The 24,938-nt window shown below is 39.5% G+C and overlaps 1 protein-coding gene across 1 annotated transcript in view; it reads left to right on the forward strand.

The window, feature by feature from the left end:
- LONP2 (lon peptidase 2, peroxisomal) overlaps nt 1-24,938 on the forward strand; it is a 530,106-nt gene that overhangs the window by 267,488 nt on the left and 237,680 nt on the right. Inside the window, exons 10-12 of the mRNA XM_053719407.1 lie at nt 1,661-1,811; nt 2,334-2,460; nt 20,606-20,739. Of these exons, the coding sequence (XP_053575382.1) occupies nt 1,661-1,811; nt 2,334-2,460; nt 20,606-20,739 (412 nt within the window). The remainder of the gene's footprint in view (nt 1-1,660; nt 1,812-2,333; nt 2,461-20,605; nt 20,740-24,938) is intronic.

Raw genomic sequence — 24,938 nt, forward strand, 5'->3', positions numbered from 1 at the left:
TTAAATATGATTTGCTGTCTTCAGATCATCTCAAGCTGTTCAGGTTGAAAAACACTAAGCTGCTCCAGGCTGCCTAGGAATCCGTTTCTTGTCTCATTAAATGCTTCAGTGAATCTAGTAAGCCGTGCATTATATGGCAGCTACATATGCAGCCCATCATGCTTGCTGGGCTGGGCTCAGATGACAACACAAGTAGCTCAAACCTTTTCCTCAATGACAAATTACCAGGAGAGGAGATCTTTGTGTTTAAAAATTTCCCAGACTTTATTCCTCAGAAGCAGCAAGAAGGACATATGGTGTGCAGCCAAACAGGAAAGCCTTGTGTTAGTACTATTATCTGTATCCAGTAAGCACATAGCACTGGCAAGTTCACCATCATTACAAAATCCTGTTACATACATACATATATAATAAATAATATAAATAACTCCCCCCCCCCAAAAAAAAAGACACCTTTTGTAACTATGCAGCTGTGAGGGTTTTTGAAACCTCAGGCAGATTTTCCAGCTATGTTCAGTTCAGACTTGCAGTAGCCATTATTCTTACCTCAGGGAAGCCATGTGTCAAGTTGGGAAGTAATGAATCACTTATCAGACAATGTGCTAATTGGTCAGGCTGATGAGCATAAATCAGGGTAAATAATTATTCAGCATTACTAAAGCTGATACGACTGATTTTAAAGGGATATGTATGTCAAAAATTATTCAGATAGTTTTTGCAATTAAGAGAGAATTTGTTTCCAGTTTACTTCAGTTATCAAATGGACCACTTTCTCTTGGTATCTTTTGTTGAAACTTAGCTCCTTTCCATGGCAGTATACTGAGGTAAACTTGGAAGCATGCACGTATTTTGAGAACAATATGGCATCCGTGTTTGCAACAATGTTTGTAACAATGTAATATTATAGTGCCCAAGTTGCCTACCCTCTACTGAGTCATTCAGTTTGCTGTCATGGAGGGGGGAAACAAAGGATAAACAAAGAGGAAAATGTATCAAGTTGCAGGCGGCCCTAATGGGTATCAAGAGAAAGATGTCAAATTGTTAATTTTATAAATTATATTTTAAAAAGAGCCTAGCTGTTCTCCACAAGTACGCTGCTGATAAATAGAACAACAACTCTGCAGGCTTGCCGGGAGGGCACTGGTGGGCTCATTTTAAAAGGGAATTTATTATTAAAAAGGGACTCTTGTGATTCTAAGTTTTGCTTTCATTTAATACTAACGTATGGTTAAAAAAATAACATTTACTGCCCTTTCAAAGTTTAATTTTGCCACCCATATCCCTTTTAAATGATAATTTATTTAGATGTAGAAATTTTGCCATATTGAGGCCTTTATTTCTTTTATTCTTTATTATCTACATTGATCTCAGACTTCAGAACGCCATTCATGTCCCTAAAATACTGGATGGTGGATGGGTAGTAAACATAGCTAATTGCATGCAGTAAATAATATGCTGATATAATGACACAGAGCTATATAACTATCTGTCATAGGTTTTATTTCTTTCAATTCCTTGGCAGATAAAACCTCTGTTCTAAAGGAACAGATTACTATTTTCTTTAGTAGAGATATATGCCCAGCTAGGAAATAAAGTTTGCATTTTGGTGCTGTACGATGTCTAGTGCTTCACTAACCAACTTCTCATCCTCTTATTGAAGGTGTTGGACCCGGAGCAAAACCACAACTTTACTGACCATTACTTGAATGTGCCCTTTGACCTCTCCCAGGTCCTGTTTATTGCCACTGCCAATACAACAGCTTCTATTCCCCCTCCATTGCTAGACCGCATGGAAGTTATACAGGTGCCAGGTTAGTGCAGTTCTCTTATATCTACCATAACTTGATTTCCATGTGCAATGTTGCCAATTCTCATTAAATGGATTTGAAATCAAATCTAATCATAATTCAGATAGAGCATGCAATTTTAAGAGACTTTTCACTTAACTTATTTTATCAAATTTACTTTGTCTTTTTTGAATCCTTTGTTGAAAACTATACATAGTTAGGCTTAGTAGTAGTAAACCACCAATGAGAGCTAGCTGGTGATTGGTGGTTACACAAATATGCCTCTTGTCATTGGCTCAACAGATGTGTTCAGCTAGGTCTCTGTAATATTGCTGCCTGAAGCTTAGTTATATGCCAGCAATAGTGCAGTAATAATATACTCTAACACATATGAACATTTTATTTTTACACTTTCATGTTCATTTAGTAATGCTGGCTCATTTCTCAATGATTCTTGTATAATTTTCTTCAGCCACCAGTGTTTTGATATCATATGTCTACATACTGTGGGCCTTGGTAAATTTACCCCTTTTTTGCTCTTTCTAGGTTATAGTCAGGAGGAGAAGGTTGAAATCGCACATCGCCATCTCATCTCTAAACAACTCGCTCAGCACGGTTTGACACCTCAGCAAATTCAAATTCCACAGGAAACGACCCTGGAGATTATCACCAGGTGGGTGAACAGAAAATTAAATTAGGAAGTAAGCATTCTGTTGTAGCTATTTGTGTGGTTCTTTTCAAGGTAGACCTAGCTTTATATATTATGTATGTGAGTGATGTATATCTGAGGAAAACAAGTTGCTGTCTTGTTTATGTTGGCTACAAACTCACTTTACTTCTAATTGAAATCTTACAGTGTATTTCAGATCTGACTTAAACTTTCTTAAACAGAATATTAGACCGAATATATTATTATTCTTCTCATTTATTTGTAGAGTGCCAACAGATTCTGCAGCGCTGTATTGTATTGACTGATCTTTTGTTAGCAGTGTATTGATAAGTAGGATGGTTTGTTTGAAGGCAACTAAAATGGGTCAATGTCTGAATAGAGGTTGAAGGAGAGGATGGAGTAAAGGATAACAAAGAACTTTTTTGAAATACGACCTGTACATACGACCTATGTTTTAATGCAAAACTATTACATAATCTAACTTTTTAGAACTTGTAATTTGAGTAGGTCTGTCTGATCACTAACTATGGGCCAGATTACAAGTGGAGCGGTATTTAACAATCCTGCTCTCACGCTAACTCTGATAGAAGTAAGGATTTTGCACTCGTTGAGTAGCCCTTATATTACAACTTGAAAGTAAAATATTATAAGTCGCACTCTAACCCGTTGCGCACAAAAAGCCAAAGATAGGATATCATGCACGCGTTAACGTATACTGTACCCCCGTTGAAGTCAATGGAGCATAAAAAGTGGGAAAAAACCTGATAGCATATTCTTAAGTTCGCTAGCTCAATATGAAATTATGAATATTTCACATTCCTATGCTCTTCACATAGCAGAATATGTTTTAGTTATTCATAAATACATATTTCTACATATATATCTAATGGTATTTTGGTACAATATATATCTATACATATATATATATATATATATATATATATATATACATATTTACAGTACAGTATGGTTCAATATATAAGACATAGGGAGGCACTCTCTGGTCTTTTTAACAAGTGTAGTTTAATATATCACGCTTGTTTAGAGATATATGTACATGTTAAAGCCCTTTGCCTGCCTTTTTTTTTTCTAACACCTGAGACCTCATATCTTTGTGCCTTTATAACTTTTTTGTGCAATATTTTTTTTTAATCATTTTTATTAGTGTTATTATGATTGTAACTGTACTTTGTATTGTATTTTTGATTAACACTTTTCTTTCATGTAATTAGCAAGAGTCCATGAGCTAGTGACGTATGGGATATACATTCCTTCCAGGAGGGGCAAAGTTTCCCAAACCTCAAAATGCCTATAAATACACCCCTCACCACACCCACAATTCAGTTTTACAAACTTTGCCTCCCATGGAGGTGGTGAAGTAAGTTTGTGCTAGATTCTACGTTGATATGCGCTTCGCAGCAGGCTGGAGCCCGGTTTTCCTCTCAGAGTGCAGTGAATGTCAGAGGGATGTGAAGAGAGTATTGCCTATTTGAATTCAATGATCTTCTTCTACGGGATCTATTTCATAGGTTCTCTGTTATCGGTCGTAGAGATTCATATCTTACCTCCCTTTTCAGATCGACGATATACTCTTATATACCATTACCTCTACTGATTCTCGTTTCAGTACTGGTTTGGCTGTCTACTATATGTAGATGAGTGTTTTAGGGTAAGTAAGTCTTATTTTATTATGACACTCTAAGCTATGGTTGGGCACTTTATATGTAAAGTTCTAAATATATGTGTTTAAACTTATATTTGCCATGATTCAGGATAATCAGTATTCCTTATTTTCAGACAGTCAGTTTCATTATTTGGGATAATGCATATGGAATATTTTTTTCTTACCTTAAAAGAATTTTTTCAATTGACTTTTTTTCCCTGTGGGCTGTTAGGCTCGCGGGGGCTGAAAATGCTTCAATTCATTGCGTCATTCTTGGCGCGGACTTTTTTGGCGCACAAATGTTGTCCTTTCCGGCGCCCTAATTGACGCCGGAAGTTTGTGTATGGTTGCGTCATTTTTGACGTTTTTTTGCGCCAAAATTGTGGGCGTTGTACTTGGCGCCAATAATGTGGGCGTCATTCTTGTCTCCACCTTTTTTTCACATTATTTCAGTCTCATTTTTCATTGCTTCTGGTTGCTAGAGGCTTGTTCATTTGGCATTTTTTCCCATTCCTGAAACTGTCATTTAAGGAATTTGATATTTTTGCTTTACATGTTGTTTTTTCTATTACATATTGCAAGATGTCTCAACATGACCCTGGATCAGAATCTACTTCTGGAAAGACGCTGCCTGATGCTGGTTCTACCAAAGTTAAGTGCATCTGTTGTAAACTTTTGGTAACTGTTCCTCCGGCTGTTGTTTGTGATAACTGGCATGATAAACTTTCTAATGCAGATTGTGTTTCCATTAGTAATAATCCATTACCTGTTGTTGTTCCTTCAACATCTAATGTTCAGGATGTTCCTGTTAATGTAAAAGAATTTGTTTCTAAATCTATTAGGAAGGCTCTGTCTGTTATTCCTCCTTCCAGTAAGCGTAAAAGGTTTTTTAAAACTTCTCATATTTCAGATGAATTTTTAAGTGACCATCATCATTCTGACTTATCTGTTTCTGATGAGGATCTATCTGGTTTAGAAGATTCTGCCTCAGATATTGACACTGATAAATCTTCATATTTATTTAAGATGGAGTTTATTCGTTCTTTACTTAAAGAAGTGTTAATTGCATTAGATATGGAGGAGTCTAGTCCTCTTGATACTAGATCTACTAAGCATTTAAATTCGGTTTTCAAACCTCATGTAGTTATTCCTGAAGTTTTTCCAGTTCCTGATGCTATTTCAGAAGTAATCTCTAGGGAATGGAATAGTCTGGGTACTTCATTTACTCCTTCTCAAAGGTTTAAGAAATTGTACCCTGTGCCATCTGATAGATTAGAATTTTGGGATAAAATCCCTAAAGTTGATGGGGCTATTTCTACTCTTGCTAAACGTACTACTATTCCTACGGCGGATAGTACTTCCTTTAAGGATCCTTTAGACAGGAAGATTGAATCTTTTCTAAGGAGAGCTTATTTATGTTCAGGTAATCTTCTTAGACCTGCTATTTCTTTGGCTGATGTTGCTGCAGCTTCAACTTTCTGGTTGGAGGCTTTAGTGCAACAAGTGTCAGATCATAATGCTTATAGCATTGTTAAACTTCTTCAACATGCTAATAACTTTATTTGTGATGCCATTTTCGATATCATTAGAATTGATGTCAGGTATATGTCTTTAGCTATTTTAGCTAGAAGAGCTTTATGGCTTAAATCTTGGAGTGCAGATATGACTTCTAAGTCAACTTTGCTTTCTCTTTCTTTCCAAGGTAATAAATTATTTGGTTCACAGTTGGATTCTATTATTTCAACTGTTACTGGGGGGAAAGGTACCTTTTTGCCACAGGACAAAAAATCTAAAGGTAAATACAGGGCTGCTATTCGTTTTCGTTCCTTTCGTCAGAATAAAGAACAGAAGCCTGACCCTTCTCCTAAAGGAACGGTTTCTGTTTGAAAACCTTCTCCAGTCTGGAATAAATCCAAGCCTTTTAGAAAGTGAAAACCAGCTCCCAAATCCGCATGAAGGTGCGGCCCTCATTCCAGCACAGCTGGTAGGGGGCAGGTTACGATTTTTCAAAGATATTTGGATCAATTCGATTCACAGTCTTTGGATTCAGAACATTGTTTCTCAAGGATACAGAATAGGTTTCAAGATAAGACCTCCTGTGAGAAGATTTTTTCTCTCTCGCATTCCAGTAAACCCAGTAAAGGCTCAGGCATTTAGAGTTGGCTGGGGTAATTGTGCCAGTTCCAGTTCTGGAACGGGGCCTGGGGTTTTACTCAAATCTATTCATTGTACCAAAGAAGGAGAATTCCTTCAGACCAGTTCTGGATCTAAAAATATTGAATCGTTATGTAAGAATACCAACATTCAAAATGGTGACTATAAGGACTATTCTGCCTTTTGTTCATCAAGGGCATTATATGTCCACAATAGATTTACAGGATGCATATCTTCATATTCCAATTCATCCAGATCACTATCAGTTTCTGATATTCTCTTTTCTAGACAAACATTACCAGTTTGTTGCCCTTCCGTTTGGCCTAGCAACAGCTCCAAGGATCTTTTCAAAGGTTCTCTGTGCCCTTCTCTCTGTAATCAGAGAACAGGGTATTGCGGTATTTCCTTATTTGGACGATATCTTGGTACTTGCTCAGTCTTTACATTCTGCAGAATCTCATACGAATCAACTTGTGTTGTTTCTTCAAAAACATGGTTGGAGGATCAATTTACCAAAGAGTTCTTTGATTCCTCAGACAAAGGTAACCTTTTTGGGCTTTCAAATAGATTCAGTGTCCATGACTTTGTCTCTAACAGAAAAGAGACGTCTGAAGTTGGTTTCAGCTTGTCGAAACCTTCAGTCTCGGTCATTCCCTTCTGTAGCTTTTTGCATGGAAATTCTAGGTCTCATGACTGCTGCATCGGACGCGATCCCCTTTGCTCGTTTTCACATGAGACCTCTTCAGCTTTGTATGCTGAACCAGTGGTGCAGGGATTATACAAGGATATCACAATTAATATCCTTAAATCCCAATGTTCAATCTTCTCTGACTTGGTGGTTGGATCACCATAGTTTAATTCAAGGGGCCTCTTTTTTTTTTTGAGAATCAAAGTTTTTTATTGAGGGATACCAGGAGTACAAAATTAAAGCACAATAAACATTATACAAAGAGTAAATACATTATATATCACGGGCTTGTACATTCCTAAAGTCTCCAGTATAATATAAAATAATCACGTTCTGGCGTTCCCTCTTTTCCATTTTGTTTTGTTTCCTATGTAGATACATAATAAAATGATAAAATGATAGAATTTAAACAACCCTGGTAGATTATACTTCCTATAGAATGGTATATTAATTATAATAGAGGTGTATTTATTTTTGAAGGATTGACGAATTATAGGGAATCATAACAAGTTGCTCCTATTAGATACACGTGAACAGGGGGCAAAGAGCCTCATTTTCATGATAAACAAAAGACTAAGAGCAACTCATGACAAAGTGATGTTTGTAGCGGGTTAATACCGCTTATTTATCCACCTAATATAAGAGTGGATTATAGCTATGAGGGCGGGGGACGGAGCTATAGATTCTATTAGAGTTTACAAACTTTCCAGGCTGTCATCATTATAGCTGAAGTCTAGACATACGCTTACGTAGAAACCTGCTCGAATATCCTGGGTTTTTGTGTATAATACGGGTCAGATTACATTCTGGAACAATTATTCTCATAACAGAGTATCAGGATGTATGTAACATGAGATATAAGGTAGATAATATGAAACATAGTATAAAACGAGATATAAAGGGCTTCTAGAGGAGCTCCTCTCCTGGGGAGATGCCATCTGCCGGCGACAAGGGAAAAGGGAGTAGGGGTATGACCCGCAGGCAACAAGTACCGGCGGGAAAGGAAGGAGAGGAGTCCCTTCTGTATTATTTACGTATAATGCCAATTCCACTGGTCCGGCCGCAACCAGCAGAACAAGCCTAGATTAGTATACCGAACCCTTCTAAGAAAACATACATTATCCATGTATACTGCAACCTCCTGACTCTCAATTAGGGTGTCTAAAGTGAACTTTCTAACTTAGAATGATTTGAAAGTATAACCTTGACAGCACACAATATGTCCCAGATCTGCTTTTCAGACCTCCATTTTCTGTATATAGTAGCTTGATTAATTGGTTAGTTAGGTGGCCACTTATGGGTCATTAAAGTAGAGGAAACTGGTACGGCCTATGGTAACCAAGTTAATGGACTTATATGAGTTTCAGAGTATCCAATAACAGTCAGCAGGTAAGCACCTCTTAAAATATAAGTTATTGGACTAGAATAAACAGATTAGTAACTGAAAGTGAAAATATAATGGTAAAAGCTAATTGGTGATGGAGGAGTTTTAGTATATACCTTAGGAGTGTAGAAAACTCCCGCTGGAAGGGAGTGTATAGGATAAAAAGTTGAGCTGACTGTGATTTAGGGGGAAAAAACACATATACTTTTATTTGACTAAACTATAGTATTTTTGGGGTGAATGAAGGTATATGAAATGGGAAAAAACCAAGTCCTCATGATGGTAAGGATGGTGTGGATTTCAGCTAGAGCTGCCTGCGTAATGAGGGAGATAATGGGGTATTAATAGCTGATTACCCAAGCTGTAGAGATCTGCCTAAGAGTGTAGTGTGATATCCAGATGCCTAATTGACCTTATAAAAATGCAATTACAATCCCCATGGAGCACCTGGATATGAGTACATGAGCAGCCTACATATATAGATAATCTGTTATGGAGGCATCATTTAGGAAATAGGTATACATTAGAGGTCGTGATAGAGATGGTAGGATCTTCAAAAGCGGCCCACCAAAACACAGGACATAGACGTCTAGGGTTCTAATGTAAAGTAAAAAAGCATATCTCAGACATCATCACATACCATAAAAAGCTAGAGAGGTATAGGGTAAAGAGGTAACTGATTTGTTTGCTGCACCATAAATACATTAGTAATATTCAGCTAGTTAAACGTTATAATATTTCTACTTGTCAAGGCAGGATCATACATGCTTATTATGGGCAGTCTATTTGAGAGATGATATCCTGCGACATCAAGCAGGCTACCCCAAATCATGTGCAAGTGTCTAGCAGCCCCCAGAGAAATATATGCAGTGACAAGGCAAAAGTAAAGTTAACAGAGTAAGGACTCATATAAACACTGAGTAGTGGAGAATAAAGTAGAGAAATTACTGTGTAGCACGTAAATAGAATTTTCAAACAACAACAACATAACCAGAGGCCCCATATAGAGTATTAAGTGGCAATACCACATTCATCCTATACCACACTTCAGCTGTTGAGCCAGTCCGTATGTGATGACCAGAAAAGTCCAAGTCAGCTTGCAAAAGGTCTCAGAAACATCTTCACGCCTCGAGGCCAAGGGTCTGATAGCGAGTAACTTCCCATGTGCTGCAAGGTTCTGTCTCTTAGTTTGTCTGGTATGTACTCGGGAGCCTCTTCGTATCTTCTGCACTAAGGATTGATCTCCGCGACTCAGGATATAGATAGTGGTTTCTTTGCATAGCTGGAGACTGGTCACAACCTCCTGAGCCTTTGCCGGCAAGGGTACTTTCACCACTCTATTTGTTTGCGCAGCAGCATGAAGCTCACCCGTGTTTATAGGGCTGTCAGGATTCCACAGATGCGGGACGGGTCTCATCTCTGCTGGCACTATACCGGTTCTCGGTGCGCTTAGCTCGATGCTGATCAGTGTAGACGGCTGAGTGAATTCTACAGTTTGGTGGTCCACTAACTGCGCATCGCTGTTTACTTCTGCCGCCATCTTGCCTGCATGGCTGCCTCCGCAAGCAGATCTAATTTCTTGTATAAGATCATCCACCCCACATATCAGTTTCCGCTCCAGATCTTTTAGGAGAGTTTTAATTAGTAAGCGGGGATCCTCCTCCATGCTAAGTTTCTCCATCAATGTAGTTCGTGGGGGATGCCTAATAATAAAAGTCTAGGCCTTCACTACGGCCTCTAGAAAGACCAAAGCAGCGCTCTGATATAGTTATATCCGTCATGAAAAAGCAGCCTTTAGCTCAGTAAAATGTCTTGTCAGTCTTCTGCAGTTAAACACCTCAGATTTTTGTATTAGCAGGATAAATGTGATGGAATATTTGTTATATTAGCAGAGCTTCATATTTTTGCTGCCTGTCAGGTCCGCTGCCCGGACACGCCCCTCAAGGGGCCTCTTTTGTTCGTCCAACCTGGACTGTGATCTCAACAGATGCGAGTCTTTCAGGTTGGGGAGCTGTATGGGGATCTCTGACAGCGCAAGGGGTTTGGAAATCTCAGGAGGCGAGATTACCAATCAACATTTTGGATCTCTGTGCGATTTTCAGAGCTCTCCAGTTCTGGCCTCTTCTGAAGAGAGAATCGTTTATCTGTTTTCAGACGGACAATGTCACAACCGTGGCGTATGTCAATCATCAGGGTGGGACTCACAGTCCTCAAGCTATGAAAGAAGTATCTTGGATACTTGTATGGGCGGAATCCAGCTCCTGTCTAATTTCTGCGGTTCACATCCCAGGTGTAGACAATTGGGATGCGGATTATCTCAGTCGCCAGACGTTACATCCGGGCGAATGGTCTCTTCACCCAGAGGTATTTCTTCAGATTGTTCAAATCTGGGGACTTCCAGAAATAGATCTGATGGCCTCTCATCTAAACGAGAAACTTCCCAGGTATCTGTCCAGATCCAGGGATCCTCAGGCGGAAGCAGTGGACGCGTTGTCGCTTCCTTGGAATTATCATCCTGCCTATATCTTTCCGCCTCTAGTTCTTCTTCCAAGAGTGATTTCCAAAATTCTAATGGAACGTTCGTTTGTACTGCTGGTGGCTCCAGCATGGCCTCACAGGTTTTGGTATGCGGATCTCATTCGGATGGCCAGTTGCCAACCTTGGACACTTCCGTTAAGACCAGATCTTCTATCTCAAGGCCCATTTTTCCATCAGGATCTCAAATCATTAAATTTGGAGGTATGGAAATTGAACGCTTGATTCTTAGTCATAGAGGTTTCTCTGACTCAGTAATTAATACTATGTTACAGGCTCGTAAATCTGTGTCTAGGAAGATTTATTATCGAGTCTGGAAGACTTACATTTCTTGGTGTTCTTCTCATAAGTTCTCCTGGCATTCTTTTAGAATTCCTAGAATTTTAGAATTTCTTCAGGATGGTTTGGATAAAGGTTTATCTGCAAGTTCTTTGAAAGGACAAATCTCTGCTCTTTCTGTTCTTTTTCACAGAAAGATTGCTAATCTTCCTGATATTCATTGTTTTGTACAGGCTTTGGTTCGTATCAAGCCTGTCATTAAGTCAATCTCTCCTCCTTGGAGTCTTAATTTGGTTCTGAGGGCTTTAGAGGCTCCTCCGTTTGAACCTATGCATTCTCTGGATATTAAATTACTTTCTTGGAAAGTTTTGTTCCTTTTGGCCACCTCTTCTGCTAGAAGAGTTTCTGAGTTATCTGCTCTTTCTTGTGAATCTCCTTTTCTGATTTTTCATCAGGATAAGGCGATGTTGCGGACTTCATTTCAATTTTTACCTAAGGTTGTGAATTCTAACAACATTAGTAGAGAAATTGCTGTCCCTTCATTGTGCCCTGATCCTAAGAATTCAAAGGAGAGATCTTTACATTCTTTGGATGTAGTAAGAGCTTTGAAATATTATGTTGAAGCTACTAAAGATTTTAGAAAGACTTCTAGTATATTTGTTATCTTTTCTGGTTCCAGGAAAGGTCAGAAAGCTTCTGCCATTTCTTTGGCGTCTTGGTTAAAGTCTTTGATTCATCATGCTTATGTGGAGTCGGGGAAGTCCCCGCCTCAAAGGATTACGGCTCATTCTACTAGGTCAGTTTCTACTTCCTGGGCTTTTAGGAATGAAGCTTCTGTTGATCAGATTTGCAAAGCAGCAACTTGGTCTTCTTTGCATACTTTTACTAAATTCTACCATTTTGATGTTTTTTCTTCTTCTGAAGCAGTTTTTGGTAGAAAAGTACTTCAGGCAGCTGTTTCAGTTTGATTCTTCTGCTTATGATTTCAGTTTTTTTCATTATTTAGATTAAAACTTTTGATTTGGGTTGTGGATTATTTTTTCAGCGGAATTGGCTGTCTTTATTTTATCCCTCCCTCTCTAGTGACTCTTGCGTGGAAGTTCCACATCTTGGGTATCTGCTATCCCATACGTCACTAGCTCATGGACTCTTGCTAATTACATGAAAGAAAACATAATTTATGTAAGAACTTACCTGATAAATTCATTTCTTTCATATTAGCAAGAGTCCATGAGACCCACCCTTTTTGTGGTGGTTATGATTTTTTTGTATAAAGCACAATTATTCCAATTCCTTATTTTTGATTCTTTCGCTCCTTTCTTATCACCCCACTTCTTGGCTATTCGTTAAACTGAATTGTGGGTGTGGTGAGGGGTGTATTTATAGGCATTTTGAGGTTTGGGAAACTTTGCCCCTCCTGGTATTAATGTATATCCCATACGTCACTAGCTCATGGACTCTTGCTAATATGAAAGAAATGAATTTATCAGGTAAGTTCTTACATAAATTATGTTTTGTTGTTTCGCAAAACGGTTAACCAGAGCACTGAGAGCACACTATACCGACGCACGTTAACTTAAAATGCACTCAAGCAACGCGTTTACTTTCAACTTGTAATATGAGCACTACACCCGACGCGCACAAACAGCCGCAATAAACCCCTTTGCACTCGCATGTAACTGTTAGGGCGCCACTCGTAATCTGGGCCTATGTTTTTATAACCTGCATTACAACAAAGCACAGCTAAGATTGCTGGTGTTCTGATTGGCTCACCAGCTATGTTCTACTTGGGCGCTGCAGTGCTTGTGACTTTACCTTTGTGTTTAACAGTCTTATCCCTTTGCAGGGTTAAACAAACATCTTAAGTCAGTAATAATGAATCAAGCATGCAATGTTTGCTTTAGAATGTTTTTAAATGATATATGCCTCTTTAAATTACAAAACTGTAGATATGGAAGTAAATAGCACAAAGGATATCTTTATTTAATGACCTCACTGATAGAATTAAGGACACATTATTATTAGAGACTGTCTATACTGGGTTGCAGCATTTGCCTGCATAGTTTTCAGTGGCACTTGAATGTTTATTTGTAGGGTTATATAATAATAGACAATTATCATTTAAAATATTAGTACATTTGGTTATCTGTCTGTCATTTGCATGACATTATTTTTTTGTTGGAGCTGAAAATGCTCACCATGTTCTTACTGACTCTCAAATTCTGACTAATTATTACATCAGATTTTGTGGTCACTTCCCTTATGAGGGAGGCTCTTACTGATCTACTGCTTAATAGTGTCACTTAGATTACTGGCCACTGGTTAAATACTTTATGAAGTCTTATAAATGTCTGTGATCTCATGCATAAGACATTATCACTATGGGAAGCTGAGTTGTGCTCCCATTGCTATAATTATTTTTATATTGTTTATGTACCATGGTGTATATCACAACCCTGCTAGATTTTTTTATTTTTTTTTAGCAAATAACAACAAAACATATAGTCAGAAATGAGCATATAGTAATAATGCAAGGAAAGGTGGTAATCAGGCAATAAATTAGGTAGTTACACATTTTCATATAAGTTTAAAAAAAACAATCGGCAAAAATAAATGTCAAACCATAATCTGAAATCAGAACATGCTCTTTAGTAAATGACTGAGTATGGGACAAGAAAACAAAATGGTTAAGGGCCCCAATTAGTACAAAGTAAAACAATTATTTAATGTTACTTCTCATTCCTATCAGTCCCCAATATCCCCGGTGGGGCTCAGCTCTCCCTTAAAAATTCTAGTAAAGTCCTGAACATAAATTTTGTGGCTTAAGACTTCTGTAAGGGTCTGATCTCCAATATTTACTATTTTCTTCTTAAACGGTAAGAGTCCACAGCTGCATTCATTACTTTTGGGAATTCAGAATCTGGCCACCAGGAGGAGGCAAAGACACCCCAGCCAAAGGCTTCAACTACCTGCCCCCCCTTTCCCTCATCCCCCAGTCATTATTTGCCTTTCGTCACAGGAGGTTGGCAGAGAAGTGTCAGAAGTTTGAGATAGTCTCTTATGGAGGGTAGTACTCTTCGAAATGGGACTGGAGTTTTAAGTAATCCTGTCAGCCTTTCAGTGAAAGCATGGATGAAAGTTAGAGTCCCGAGATGCAGGGATAGTCTTTCTGCAAAACTATCCCGACTCGTATTAACAGCTCCTTGGCAATCAGTGTTGACGAGTTTCACTACCTGCCTTAATTCACTCAAGTCCATGTCAGAAGCGAGGCTACTATCTGTCACACTTGAAGGGACGTGTTCCTTTTCCACGGCGCAGATTACGGTAAAATTGTTTAATTTTATTACGATATGTGCATGTAATGTTAATGAAAGAAGGTAGGGTCCCAGTGGGACTCCTTTTTATCTTATAAGGGAATTATGGGTTAATATCTCCTGAGGGAGGGTTATTGAACAGGGGGGGACTTTAAATCATGTTTGTTATATCGTTCTATCTGCAAATGTGTAGCAATGCTTAGGCTCATGGCTTTTTTAGGACATAACAGCCTTATCTTAAAGGCGCAATATCTTGAGATTGCGCACCCTTTTTGTGACTGGCACGGTGCACCTCATGATGGGTGCGGTTACGTTGTTTCTCACTTCCGTATGCTGACTTTGTGGCGACAGAGAGAGTCTGCTCGTGGGTTGTCTGGTTCACAGAAGGTGGTGAGTGCCCCAGCCATTGGGGGTGTAAAAAGAGTGCCAGTTAGTGTTTGTCATTTTTGTAATCCCAAGATTATGGGGGATTCTGATATCTCAGGATGTCTCTGATACGGAGATTGCGTCTTGTGATGAATATGAAATGTCCCGGGTTATCCATGCCCATCAGTTATTTTCCAATTGCCGTTCTAGAGTACTCTCTTCTCCCGAATCAGGGACCTTAGATTGCATTGAGCCATCCGCCTCCGAGGTTTACATGTCCCATGAGGCGCCTGCCCCAGACCCTTTCTTTGCTACGCAAGCAGATGTCCCTATGGCCTTTATTCCTCCGGAAGGTGGCTTGTTTCCTCCAGAGGTTACGGCATGCTTCCGCATGGCCATTTCTATGGTGCTGGCTCATTTATATCTCCCAAGTTAAATATTTTTAAGATACTGTCCGTGTTCTGTCAACCAGTGCCCGTCGAGCGTGTGATCGCCCGATTCAGTTCGGCCTCCTGGGGAAGCGTTGGCTTCTGAGGCTTCAGGGACCCCAACCTTGGGGCCGGGGTTTTTCATTGATCCGGCGAGGGATGATTTTGCCTTCTGTTATAGTCTGGCACATCTTTGTGTCCTTTTAAGACATGTTTTGGCGATGTTAGAGGATTCCGGTCCTAGTGGGCCGAGGGATCCGATGGCTTAGATGCTGGATGGCAAGCTGGATAGACGTTTGGGGATGAAGCTAATCTCCTTAACATTTTCTTTTTCTTCTTTTAAGTTTCTGTTCCAGTTCTGAGCTTGGGTGGATGGGGCCTCTGATAGGCTGGTCCTGTTGGCATTCCCATTCACCTTGATCGTTCACCTGCGGGTGCTGCCTTCCTTTTGTTTTGATCCGGTTAGGATGTGTTTGATTCTTAAAGCTCATGTCTGATATACTTCCGTTTTTGGAATGTTCTTCTCTTGAACCGATACTTGCAATTTTGTGGTCGCGTGGGCACTTCCGCAAAAGTTTAGCACTTTTGGAAACAGAGTTATGTTTACTAGTTTATTTATCGATCCTTCGGGTCGAATTTTCTTGGACCTTGGACAGCTCTGGAGTGTCCTTATACCAGACAGGTGCTGGTCGGGCACTGTCTGCTGTTACTTGGGTTCATGTCACCCTCGTGGTGCTGACTGAATCCTGTCAGATTCTGAATGTCACTTGGCCTATTGATATGGACTCCGGGCTCTGATCCTAATTTGAAGCATGGGGCCTAGTGCGTGGATCCAACGCTCCCGAACGGAGGGTTGTGAGTTCCGATCTAGGTTGGTTTTCTGGCTATTCGCCTAGGATACGGGTCTGTTTTTTTTGTTTGTTTTTTCAGACATCATCATGATTCTTACAGGTCCCTGGGGACTCGGAACCGTAGTTTCCATTTCTTTGTGGTTGGGAGATGTGAGTCTAGTTTCCGAGTGGTGAACAATTTGCTTCCTCACTTGTATTTCTTCCTTTGCTCAGCGTTGCGTTTGCTTTAGTAGGTGGAGTGCAGGGGTTACCCTGCCTTCTGTGAGGAGCTGCAAGGCTCCCAGCCTTTACCCTGTTAAAGGGGTTTTTGGGAGTCCGAACCTGCAAGGATCTCTTGAGACTGTTGTCTCTTCCGTATAGGATCTACCCTTGGTCTTCCCATGGTCTTTTGACACTCAGGGGTTTTCTTCAACCTCGTTGCAGATCTAGCCTTTGGGCTTGAGAGTGGAGGTCCGAGGTCGGTTACAGATTGACGCCCTTCTGATGTCAGGTAGATGACCATTTATCATCAATGCTCTGTTGGGGCTTAGTGGAGGGTGGTTCTGTCTAGCTCACTGGGTGGCAAGCAGAGGTCCGCGTTCACATCCACCTTCGGGTGCTAGTTGTTGCCTTTCCAGCATGTGTATCACATAGTCAAGCTTGTTTACGAGGGTTTCCTTGTGATCCAGGAGCACTGGGTGCCGAATCTTAAACTGGTCAGGAGTTCTTGCAAGCTCTTCGGTTTGAGGCTGTTTGCTAAGTCGTTAAGTCTACGGACTTTAGATTGTGTGCTCCTCATCATAGCAGGCAGCTTAGGGTTCCTCAGGAAGTTAGATCTTTTAATCGATTTCATTTTTTGAAGACTCTTGCCTAGGACCATGTCTCTCCTTGGATCGGGTTCGAACGGTTCGGTTTAATCTAGGTTTTGTGTTCCCGCGTGTCCCTTTGATGGGGTGGGGTTCTGTTTCTCATGGGAGATTCCTATCTGGCTGAGGTTCAAGGTCTCCCTGACGGGTCCCTACTGGTTTTCTGGTGAATCTGATGCTCCTTGTAGACTCCAGGTGTCTTTTCCGCTGGACTGGCGATATTGGCCGAGGGGTCTCGCCTCTATGGTAGGATGGTTCTGTTGCTTTAGTTCCCTTTTCTCACCTAGAGTGGGGGATGGGTTCTGATGTGTTCTTCTTGATTTGGAGTTACCTCAGTATCTTTGACGACCTGTGGGTCTTTGTTTTTTCTTGCCTTGTAGGGTTTTTTTTTCCCTTCTACATTCTCAGAATCTTGGAATAGGGAGATGTGGAGTAGTGACTGGCGCCACCATTCCTACAGCAGGATGCGGGGGGTTTGATCCCTGGTAAAGTTCCTGTTATTTCTTGGATTCTGATATTAAGATGCTGCGGGTCTGAGAACTTCTTCCCTTGGGAAGTGTTCCTCTTTATGGGGGACAGCTGTGCAGGGGGTATTGAATCCGAACACGAAGTCTGTCCTGACTCACGGTAGTATGCCGTTTTTGGTAGCGGTCAGAGTTCTACTCAGGGGTTTTGCTTCTCGTAGATCCACCCTTTTTTTCCAGAGGTCTGGGACTCTTGTTTTCGGTCTTTGACTAAGCCTTTGGGCTGGGACCATTACCCTGGAAGGAAGGTCGGGGTTTCGGTTACTCTATGCAGTGTTGACCATTTTCTTTCTTGAGTTTGTCCTCACCTTCGGTGGGAGGACTTTTGATGTCCTCCTCCTTCTGACAGCGTCTGCTGCTGGGAGGGGACGCTCCTTGGAGCCCGGTATTCCGGTTGGGAGCTCTTGAGATTTTCGGCGCTAATCAGTGGTTTGAGTTCCATGATGGCTAGCTCAGCCTTCCTACCTGGAAGCTGGTCATTGCAAGTTCTTGTTTCAGGTGGCTTGGTGTTCTCTTAGAGAGCTCCTTGTTAGCTGCTGGGATGAGTTACCCTGTCTCTGCTGTCGATGCTTGCATAGCCTGCAGTTTTCGATTTGACTACGATGTAACAGGGAACTCTCGATTCTGGAGCACCTTCTGTGGTATGGTGCTGTGTCAGGGATATGAGTTGGCCCTTGGGTCATCTTTGGAATGTTTTCCCTGAGGTATGGACTATCGTTTCCTAGTTTTTCTAGGGCGTTCGTCTCCCTGGGAGATAATAATGTGACAACCTAGTTGTTCTAGTTTGTTTTGAGCCCGTGTGGGATGGTCCTTTAGATCTCTCCTGGGGATCTATTCTCCCTCTCGGGGGCAGATAGAGGTCCTTGACCTTTAGGCGGGGGGTAATCTTTGTGGGACCCGAGAGCCGCGGGGCTGGCTCCTCGGAGGCTCTTTGTGCTCAGCAGACTCTGAAACTGAGTGGTCTCTAGCTCGGCTTTGCTGGTTGTGTAACTGATGTGCAGTTACCTGGGCTTCGTGTTTTTTACCCATGTCGTTTATTATTTTTATAGGGTGTCGGGTAATTTCAGGCTGTGGTGCCTTTCGAAAGGGCCGCCTTTTTGTACCCACCCTTTGTTGCATTCATTGTCCTCTAGCTTGGGTATTGTTTTCCCAAAAGTAATGAATGTAGCTGTGGACTCTTCTCGTTTAAGAAGAAAAACATAAATGATGCTTACCTGATAATTTTCTTTTCTTCTGACGGGAAGAGTCCACAGCTCCCGCCCGCGTTTTGTCTTGAGGCGGCAGTAATTTTTTTTGTTCTTCTGGCACCTTTTTCACCCTGATATTTCTCCTACTGTTCCTTGTTCCCTTGGCAGAATGAGGGAAGTGGGGGGAAGTATTTGAAGCATTTGGCTGGGGTGTATTTGCCTCCTCCTGGTGGCCAGGTTCTTAATTCCCAAAAGTAATGAATGCAACTGTGGACTCTTCCCGTCAGAAGAAAAGAAAATTATCAGGTAAGCATAATTTATGTTTTTTAACTTCTATGTACTTAATCCAGGGTTCCCAATAGTTTAGTAATTGTTCCTTTTTGTCCAAAATATCAGCAGACTACTTATTTGATAATAATAGTTTATCTTACTTTCTACAACCTCAAAATCGTTGCTAGGAGTTTGTTGACATTATCTGACATATGCCTCTACCTCCACATCCCTAAAGCAATCTCCCATATTTGGACTATCCCTAGGATGAAAGCTAATCGGGTCAAGATACCAGGAAAATGCTACTTTAATGTTATTCTCCTGAAAATTGGTGCTATTATAAGCAAGAAGTTCCCTGTCTTACTTTACCTACTTTCTCCCCTGCCAATTAATGCCCTACTATATTCCGCTATAATCTCCATTTAATCTATTTAGTACGTATGGGGTTGACATGTTTATATGTCTAAGTTAGTCAGGAAATGCTTACAGTTTGATGTTCTGCATGTGTTATATTTTATAGATTTCTCTCTGCTCTCATTTCTGGCATTCTTATCATGCTGTTGAAATGAAAGGAATCCAACATTATGTGCAGGGTGGAATCATTTGGGGAAACGTAATAGTGAATACTGTTTGCATAAGCGAGTACTGACTCTAATACTGCTGATGGTGAGGAACAAGAAAAATAAGCTGTTTCCAGCAATTTCAAATTTAGCTGCCAAAAGATCAGTCATCCCAAAAGAAAACCGAAAACAGTTCTCTCAACAAAAACAAAACTTGTTAAGGGAACTATCTAAGAGAAAGTGTTGCAATATCTGCAACCAGAACTGTACATTTAGGATTCTGCTTTTTTCTTGTAAAGCTTTTTTTGTTTTTACAAAAAAAAACGCTTGTGCTTGGTGCAACACTTTTTCTGTGTCTGTTTTTTTTTTCTTGACAGAGTCATGGTTTGAAGTCATCAAGGAGCAGGTAATTGCTATAGGAATTGCAATCACCTGTCTGCACCTTTAGTTTGCTCTGGGCTCTAAAAGTGCCCCAGCACCTCATGCAGGCAATAAAATGAGGTTAATCAACCCTCTTTTTTTTTTAAAAAAAGGAGAGGTCACCTGCTCATGAGGTTATCCAGGGGATCACCATGGCAACAGTGATCCCCTGAAAGAACTATAGTTATATGGAAAAAAAAACAGAGGGTTGGGTTATCCCCTGTCTTGTCCTCTACATCACATAGAAGTATAGAACCCCTTATCTGAAAGCAGCAACCCTCCTTTCAAATAAGTGGTCCCGTGTCCATCTAGCTGGCAGGTTCAAACCATCTATAAATACACTTTTTACACACAGTCACATATTGTTTATTATGTTTTACAGAAATCCAAAAAAATAAATACATACAAATAAACAAACTCCCCCATTCTACAGCTCTGTATGTTATATAGTGTATAGAAATAAGAGGTTGCATCATTTGTAATGACCACTGCCAAAATAAATAAATATATAAATGTGTCTATATTACATACTGAGCTAAAGAATGTCGGAGCTTTAGAGGGATACTTTCATTTATATAACCATGATGGCTGGGACCTGACTCTGCAATTCTTTCCATTCTCACAGACTAAAGCTTTCCTTATGTTAGGAATGTTAGAATATAATGTTTTATTACCTACAGGTATACAAGGGAAGCTGGTGTGCGCTCCCTGGACAGGAAGTTTGGAGCTATTTGCAGAGCTGTGGCTGTTAAAGTGGCCGAAGGACAACACAGGGAGTCCAAGTCTGAACCTGGGGAAGGAGTTGATAGAGAAGGTTGGAGCTTTGTGTTTGTAATAATTTATTTCAATATAAAAACTATTATTGATTCCATCAGGATTAAAACAGATTTTTGGTAAAACATAATTAGATTTTTCTATAGAAAATTAGAAGTTATCATTGAGATCCTGAAACTAATAGATAAGTGATTGATTTTTGAAATGCTCAATGTCAAAAAATATTGGCAAATACCTTCTCAGTTTTAGCAAAATTCTGAAAAAAAACAACAACTTTTAATTGTGCGTACAAAATTGTTGAAAACAATTTAAAAAAAAATCTATATTACAAATGTCATATTTTATACCTTCACAAAACTAAGATAAAAAAAGTTAATTTAAATAAGTTAATTTAATATTAGCTGATTGTAGTAATTTTTCGACTGAGCTTTTAAAAGCCTTAAAGGGACATTGTACACTAGATTTCAGTGGGTGTCCCAGCTTAATCTCATCAATAGTGCTAAATTGGGAGCTTCTAAGTAAGTTTTTATAGGGTTTTATACTGGATTTTTAGATCAGTATCTGTGCATATTCCTTTTTATAGTAATGTCTATTATATGCAGTTATATGAAAATTGGTGTTTATTGTCCCTTTAAGGTTTAATCTTTTAGTGAACATTTTAAAAAAGCTTTGTAAAACAACAATACACTGCCCTAGGCAAGCTGGATTTATTAAGATTTACTGAAAATAAGACCAAAATATGGTGGGATGAGTGGGGGGGACAGAATCCACTACGGCAATATATTAAATATATGAATAAAATATGTAAAATAAAATTGAAATAAGTGAGCGTATAACTCAGGTTAACCATAGGCTGCTGCTATTTACAATGCACTGGACCATCCACGTAGACCTTTTAACTCCAGTCCTCAGGACACACCAATGGGCCAGATTGTGTAACAATATAAGCAGGGTTTGACTTGTAAAGTCTGCCATGTGCATTTTGAGTTCTCAGGTATGGAAAATGCATAAAATGATGGTATTATCCATTTAAGCCCTTGTGATAGTTGTAAGTTCTGAATGTGTGAAACTTCTGTGGAAACTATTGCCATTACTGTGAGTTTAAAAATTTGCTTCCATAAAAATACATATTTGTTTGTTTTGGTTGTTCAGTTTGTGATGGTATAGGGCTAGAGGCCATGAGCTAGATTCAGATGCTTATGAGGTTGTTGAGGAGCCTCATTATAAAGGTGAGATCATGTCTGAAGTAATTGAATATTGTTTCACATACATTTTCTAAAGATTAGTTAGTGTGTTTTCTTTCCATTAACATATATAGTTGGGCTAAGTGTCCATTACATTAAATCTTGCACATAAAACGAGAACCTATTGCTATGTGGTTAAAATGATTACAACTGCAATGACTTGTAAATCGTAATGTTAGTGAGTGTAAAATATTCCTATGTTTGTTTTGTTAGGGAAAAGTAGACCACCTAGACACAAACAAGGGGCTGACAGCATGGGTCTCCGCAGAAATTTTTCCAGGGGAGGCAAAAAAGTGAAATATACCCAGAAAGAGAAAAAATCAAGTATAAGGGCACTCACAGGTCTTTATTTATGACAATTTATTTATAAACCAATATTTTCCAGCAGATAAAGGTCAACGTTTCGGCTTATAATTTAAGCCTTTTTCAAGACAATCTGCTTATTTTAAGTACAAGGGCTCAGCCGAAACGTCGACCTTTATCTGATGGAAAATATTGGTTTATAAATAAATTGTTATAAGTGAAGACCTGTGAGTGCCCTCATACTTTAACTCTCTTGTGAATATTTATTGGAGGAGACACCTGTGCCATTTTCAATATGGAATGTTGGTAGTGAGTGCATGAATAACGAGAATTTCTTTCATGTAATTAGCAAGAGTCCATGAGCTAGTGACGTATGGGATATACATTCCTACCAGGAGGGGCAAAGTTTCCCAAACCTCAAAATGCCTATAAATACACCCCTCACCACACCCACAATTCAGTTTTACAAACTTTGCCTCCTATGGAGGTGGTGAAGTAAGTTTGTGCTAGATTCTACGTTGATATGCGCTCCGCAGCAAGTTGGAGCCCGGTTTTTCTCTCAGCGTGCAGTGAATGTCAGAGGGATGTGAGGAGAGTATTGCCTATTTGAATGCAGTGATCTCCTTCTACGGGGTCTATTTTCATAGGTTCTCTGTTATCGGTCGTAGAGATTCATCTCTTACCTCCCTTTTCAGATCGACGATATACTCTTATTTATATACCATTACCTCTCCTGATTTTCGTTTCAGTACTGGTTTGGCTTTCTACAAACATGTAGATGAGTGTCCTGGGGTAAGTAAATCTTATTTTCTGTGACACTCTAAGCTATGGTTGGGCACTTTATTTATAAAGTTCTAAATATATGTATTCAAACATTTATTTGCCTTGACTCAGAATGTTCAACATTCCTTATTTTCAGACAGTCAGTTTCATATTTGGGATAATGCGTTTGAATCAATCATTTTTTCTTACCTTAAAAATTTGACTTTTTTTCCCTGTGGGCTGTTAGGCTCGCGGGGGCTGAAAATGCTTCATTTTATTGCGTCATTCTTAGCGCTGACTTTTTTGGCGCAAAAAATCTTTTCTGTTTCCGGCGTCATACGTGTCGCCGGAAGTTGCGTCATTTTTTTGACGTCCTTTTGCGGCAAAAATGTCGGCGTTCCGGATGTGGCGTCATTTTTGGCGCCAAAAAGCATTTAGGCGCCAAACAATGTGGGCGTATTATTTGGCGCCAAAAAAATATGGGCGTCGCTTTTGTCTCCACATTATTTCAGTCTGATTTTTTCTTTGCTTCTGGTTTCTAGAAGCTTGTTTATTGGCATTTTTTCCCATTCCTGAAACTGTCATTTAAGGAATTTGATCAATTTTGCTTTATATGTTGTTTTTTCTCTTACATATTGCAAGATGTCTCACGTTGCATCTGAGTCAGAAGATACTTCAGGAAAATCGCTGTCTAGTGCTGGAACTACCAAAGCTAAGTGTATCTGCTGTAAACTTTTGGTAGCTATTCCTCCGGCTGTTGTTTGTATTAATTGTCATGACAAACTTGTTAAAGCAGATAATATTTCCTTTAGTAATGTACCATTGCCTGTTGCAGTTCCCTCAACATCTAAGGTGCAGAATGTTCCTGATCACATAAGAGATTTTGTTTCTGAATCCATCAAGAAGGCTATGTCTGTTATTTCTCCTTCTAGTAAACATAAAAAATCTTTTAAAACTTCTCTCTCTACAGATGAATTTTTAAATGAACATCATCATTCTGATTCTGATGACTCTTCTGGTTCAGAGGATTCTGTCTCAGAGATTGATGCTGATAAATCTTCATATTTATTTAAAATGGAATTTATTCGTTCTTTACTTAAAGAAGTACTAATTGCTTTAGAAATAGAGGATTCTGGTCCTCTTGATACTAATTCTAGACGTTTAGATAAGGTGTTTAAATCTCCTGTGGTTATTACAGAAGTTTTTCCTGTTCCTAATGCTATTTCTGAAGTAATTTCCAGAGAATGGGATAAATTGGGTAATTCATTTACTCCTTCTAAACGTTTTAAGCAATTATATCCTGTGCCGTCTGACAGATTAGAATTTTGGGACAAAATCCCTAAAGTTGATGGGGCTATTTCTACCCTTGCTAAACGTACTACTATTCCTACGTCAGATGGTACTTCGTTTAAAGATCCTTTAGATAGGAAAATTGAATCCTTTCTAAGAAAAGCTTATCTGTGTTCAGGTAATCTTCTTAGACCTGCTATATCTTTGGCTGATGTTGCTGCAGCTTCAACTTTTTGGTTGGAGACTTTAGCACAACAAGTAACAGATCATGATTCTCATAATATTATTATTCTTCTTCAGCATGCTAATAATTTTATCTGTGATGCCATTTTTGATATTATCAGAGTTGATGTCAGGTTTATGTCTCTAGCTATTTTAGCTAGAAGAGCTTTATGGCTTAAAACTTGGAATGCTGATATGGCTTCTAAATCAACTCTACTTTCCATTTCTTTCCAGGGTAACAAATTATTTGGTTCTCAGTTGGATTCCATTATCTCAACTGTTACTGGTGGGAAAGGAACTTTTTTACCACAGGATAAAAAATCTAAGGGTAAAAACAGGGCTAATAATCGTTTTCGTTCCTTTCGTTTCAACAAAGAACAAAAGCCTGATCCCTCATCCTCAGGAGCAGTTTCAGTTT

Source organism: Bombina bombina, chromosome 1 (genome assembly GCF_027579735.1).
Source record: "Bombina bombina isolate aBomBom1 chromosome 1, aBomBom1.pri, whole genome shotgun sequence".
Classification (NCBI taxonomy): domain Eukaryota; kingdom Metazoa; phylum Chordata; class Amphibia; order Anura; family Bombinatoridae; genus Bombina; species Bombina bombina.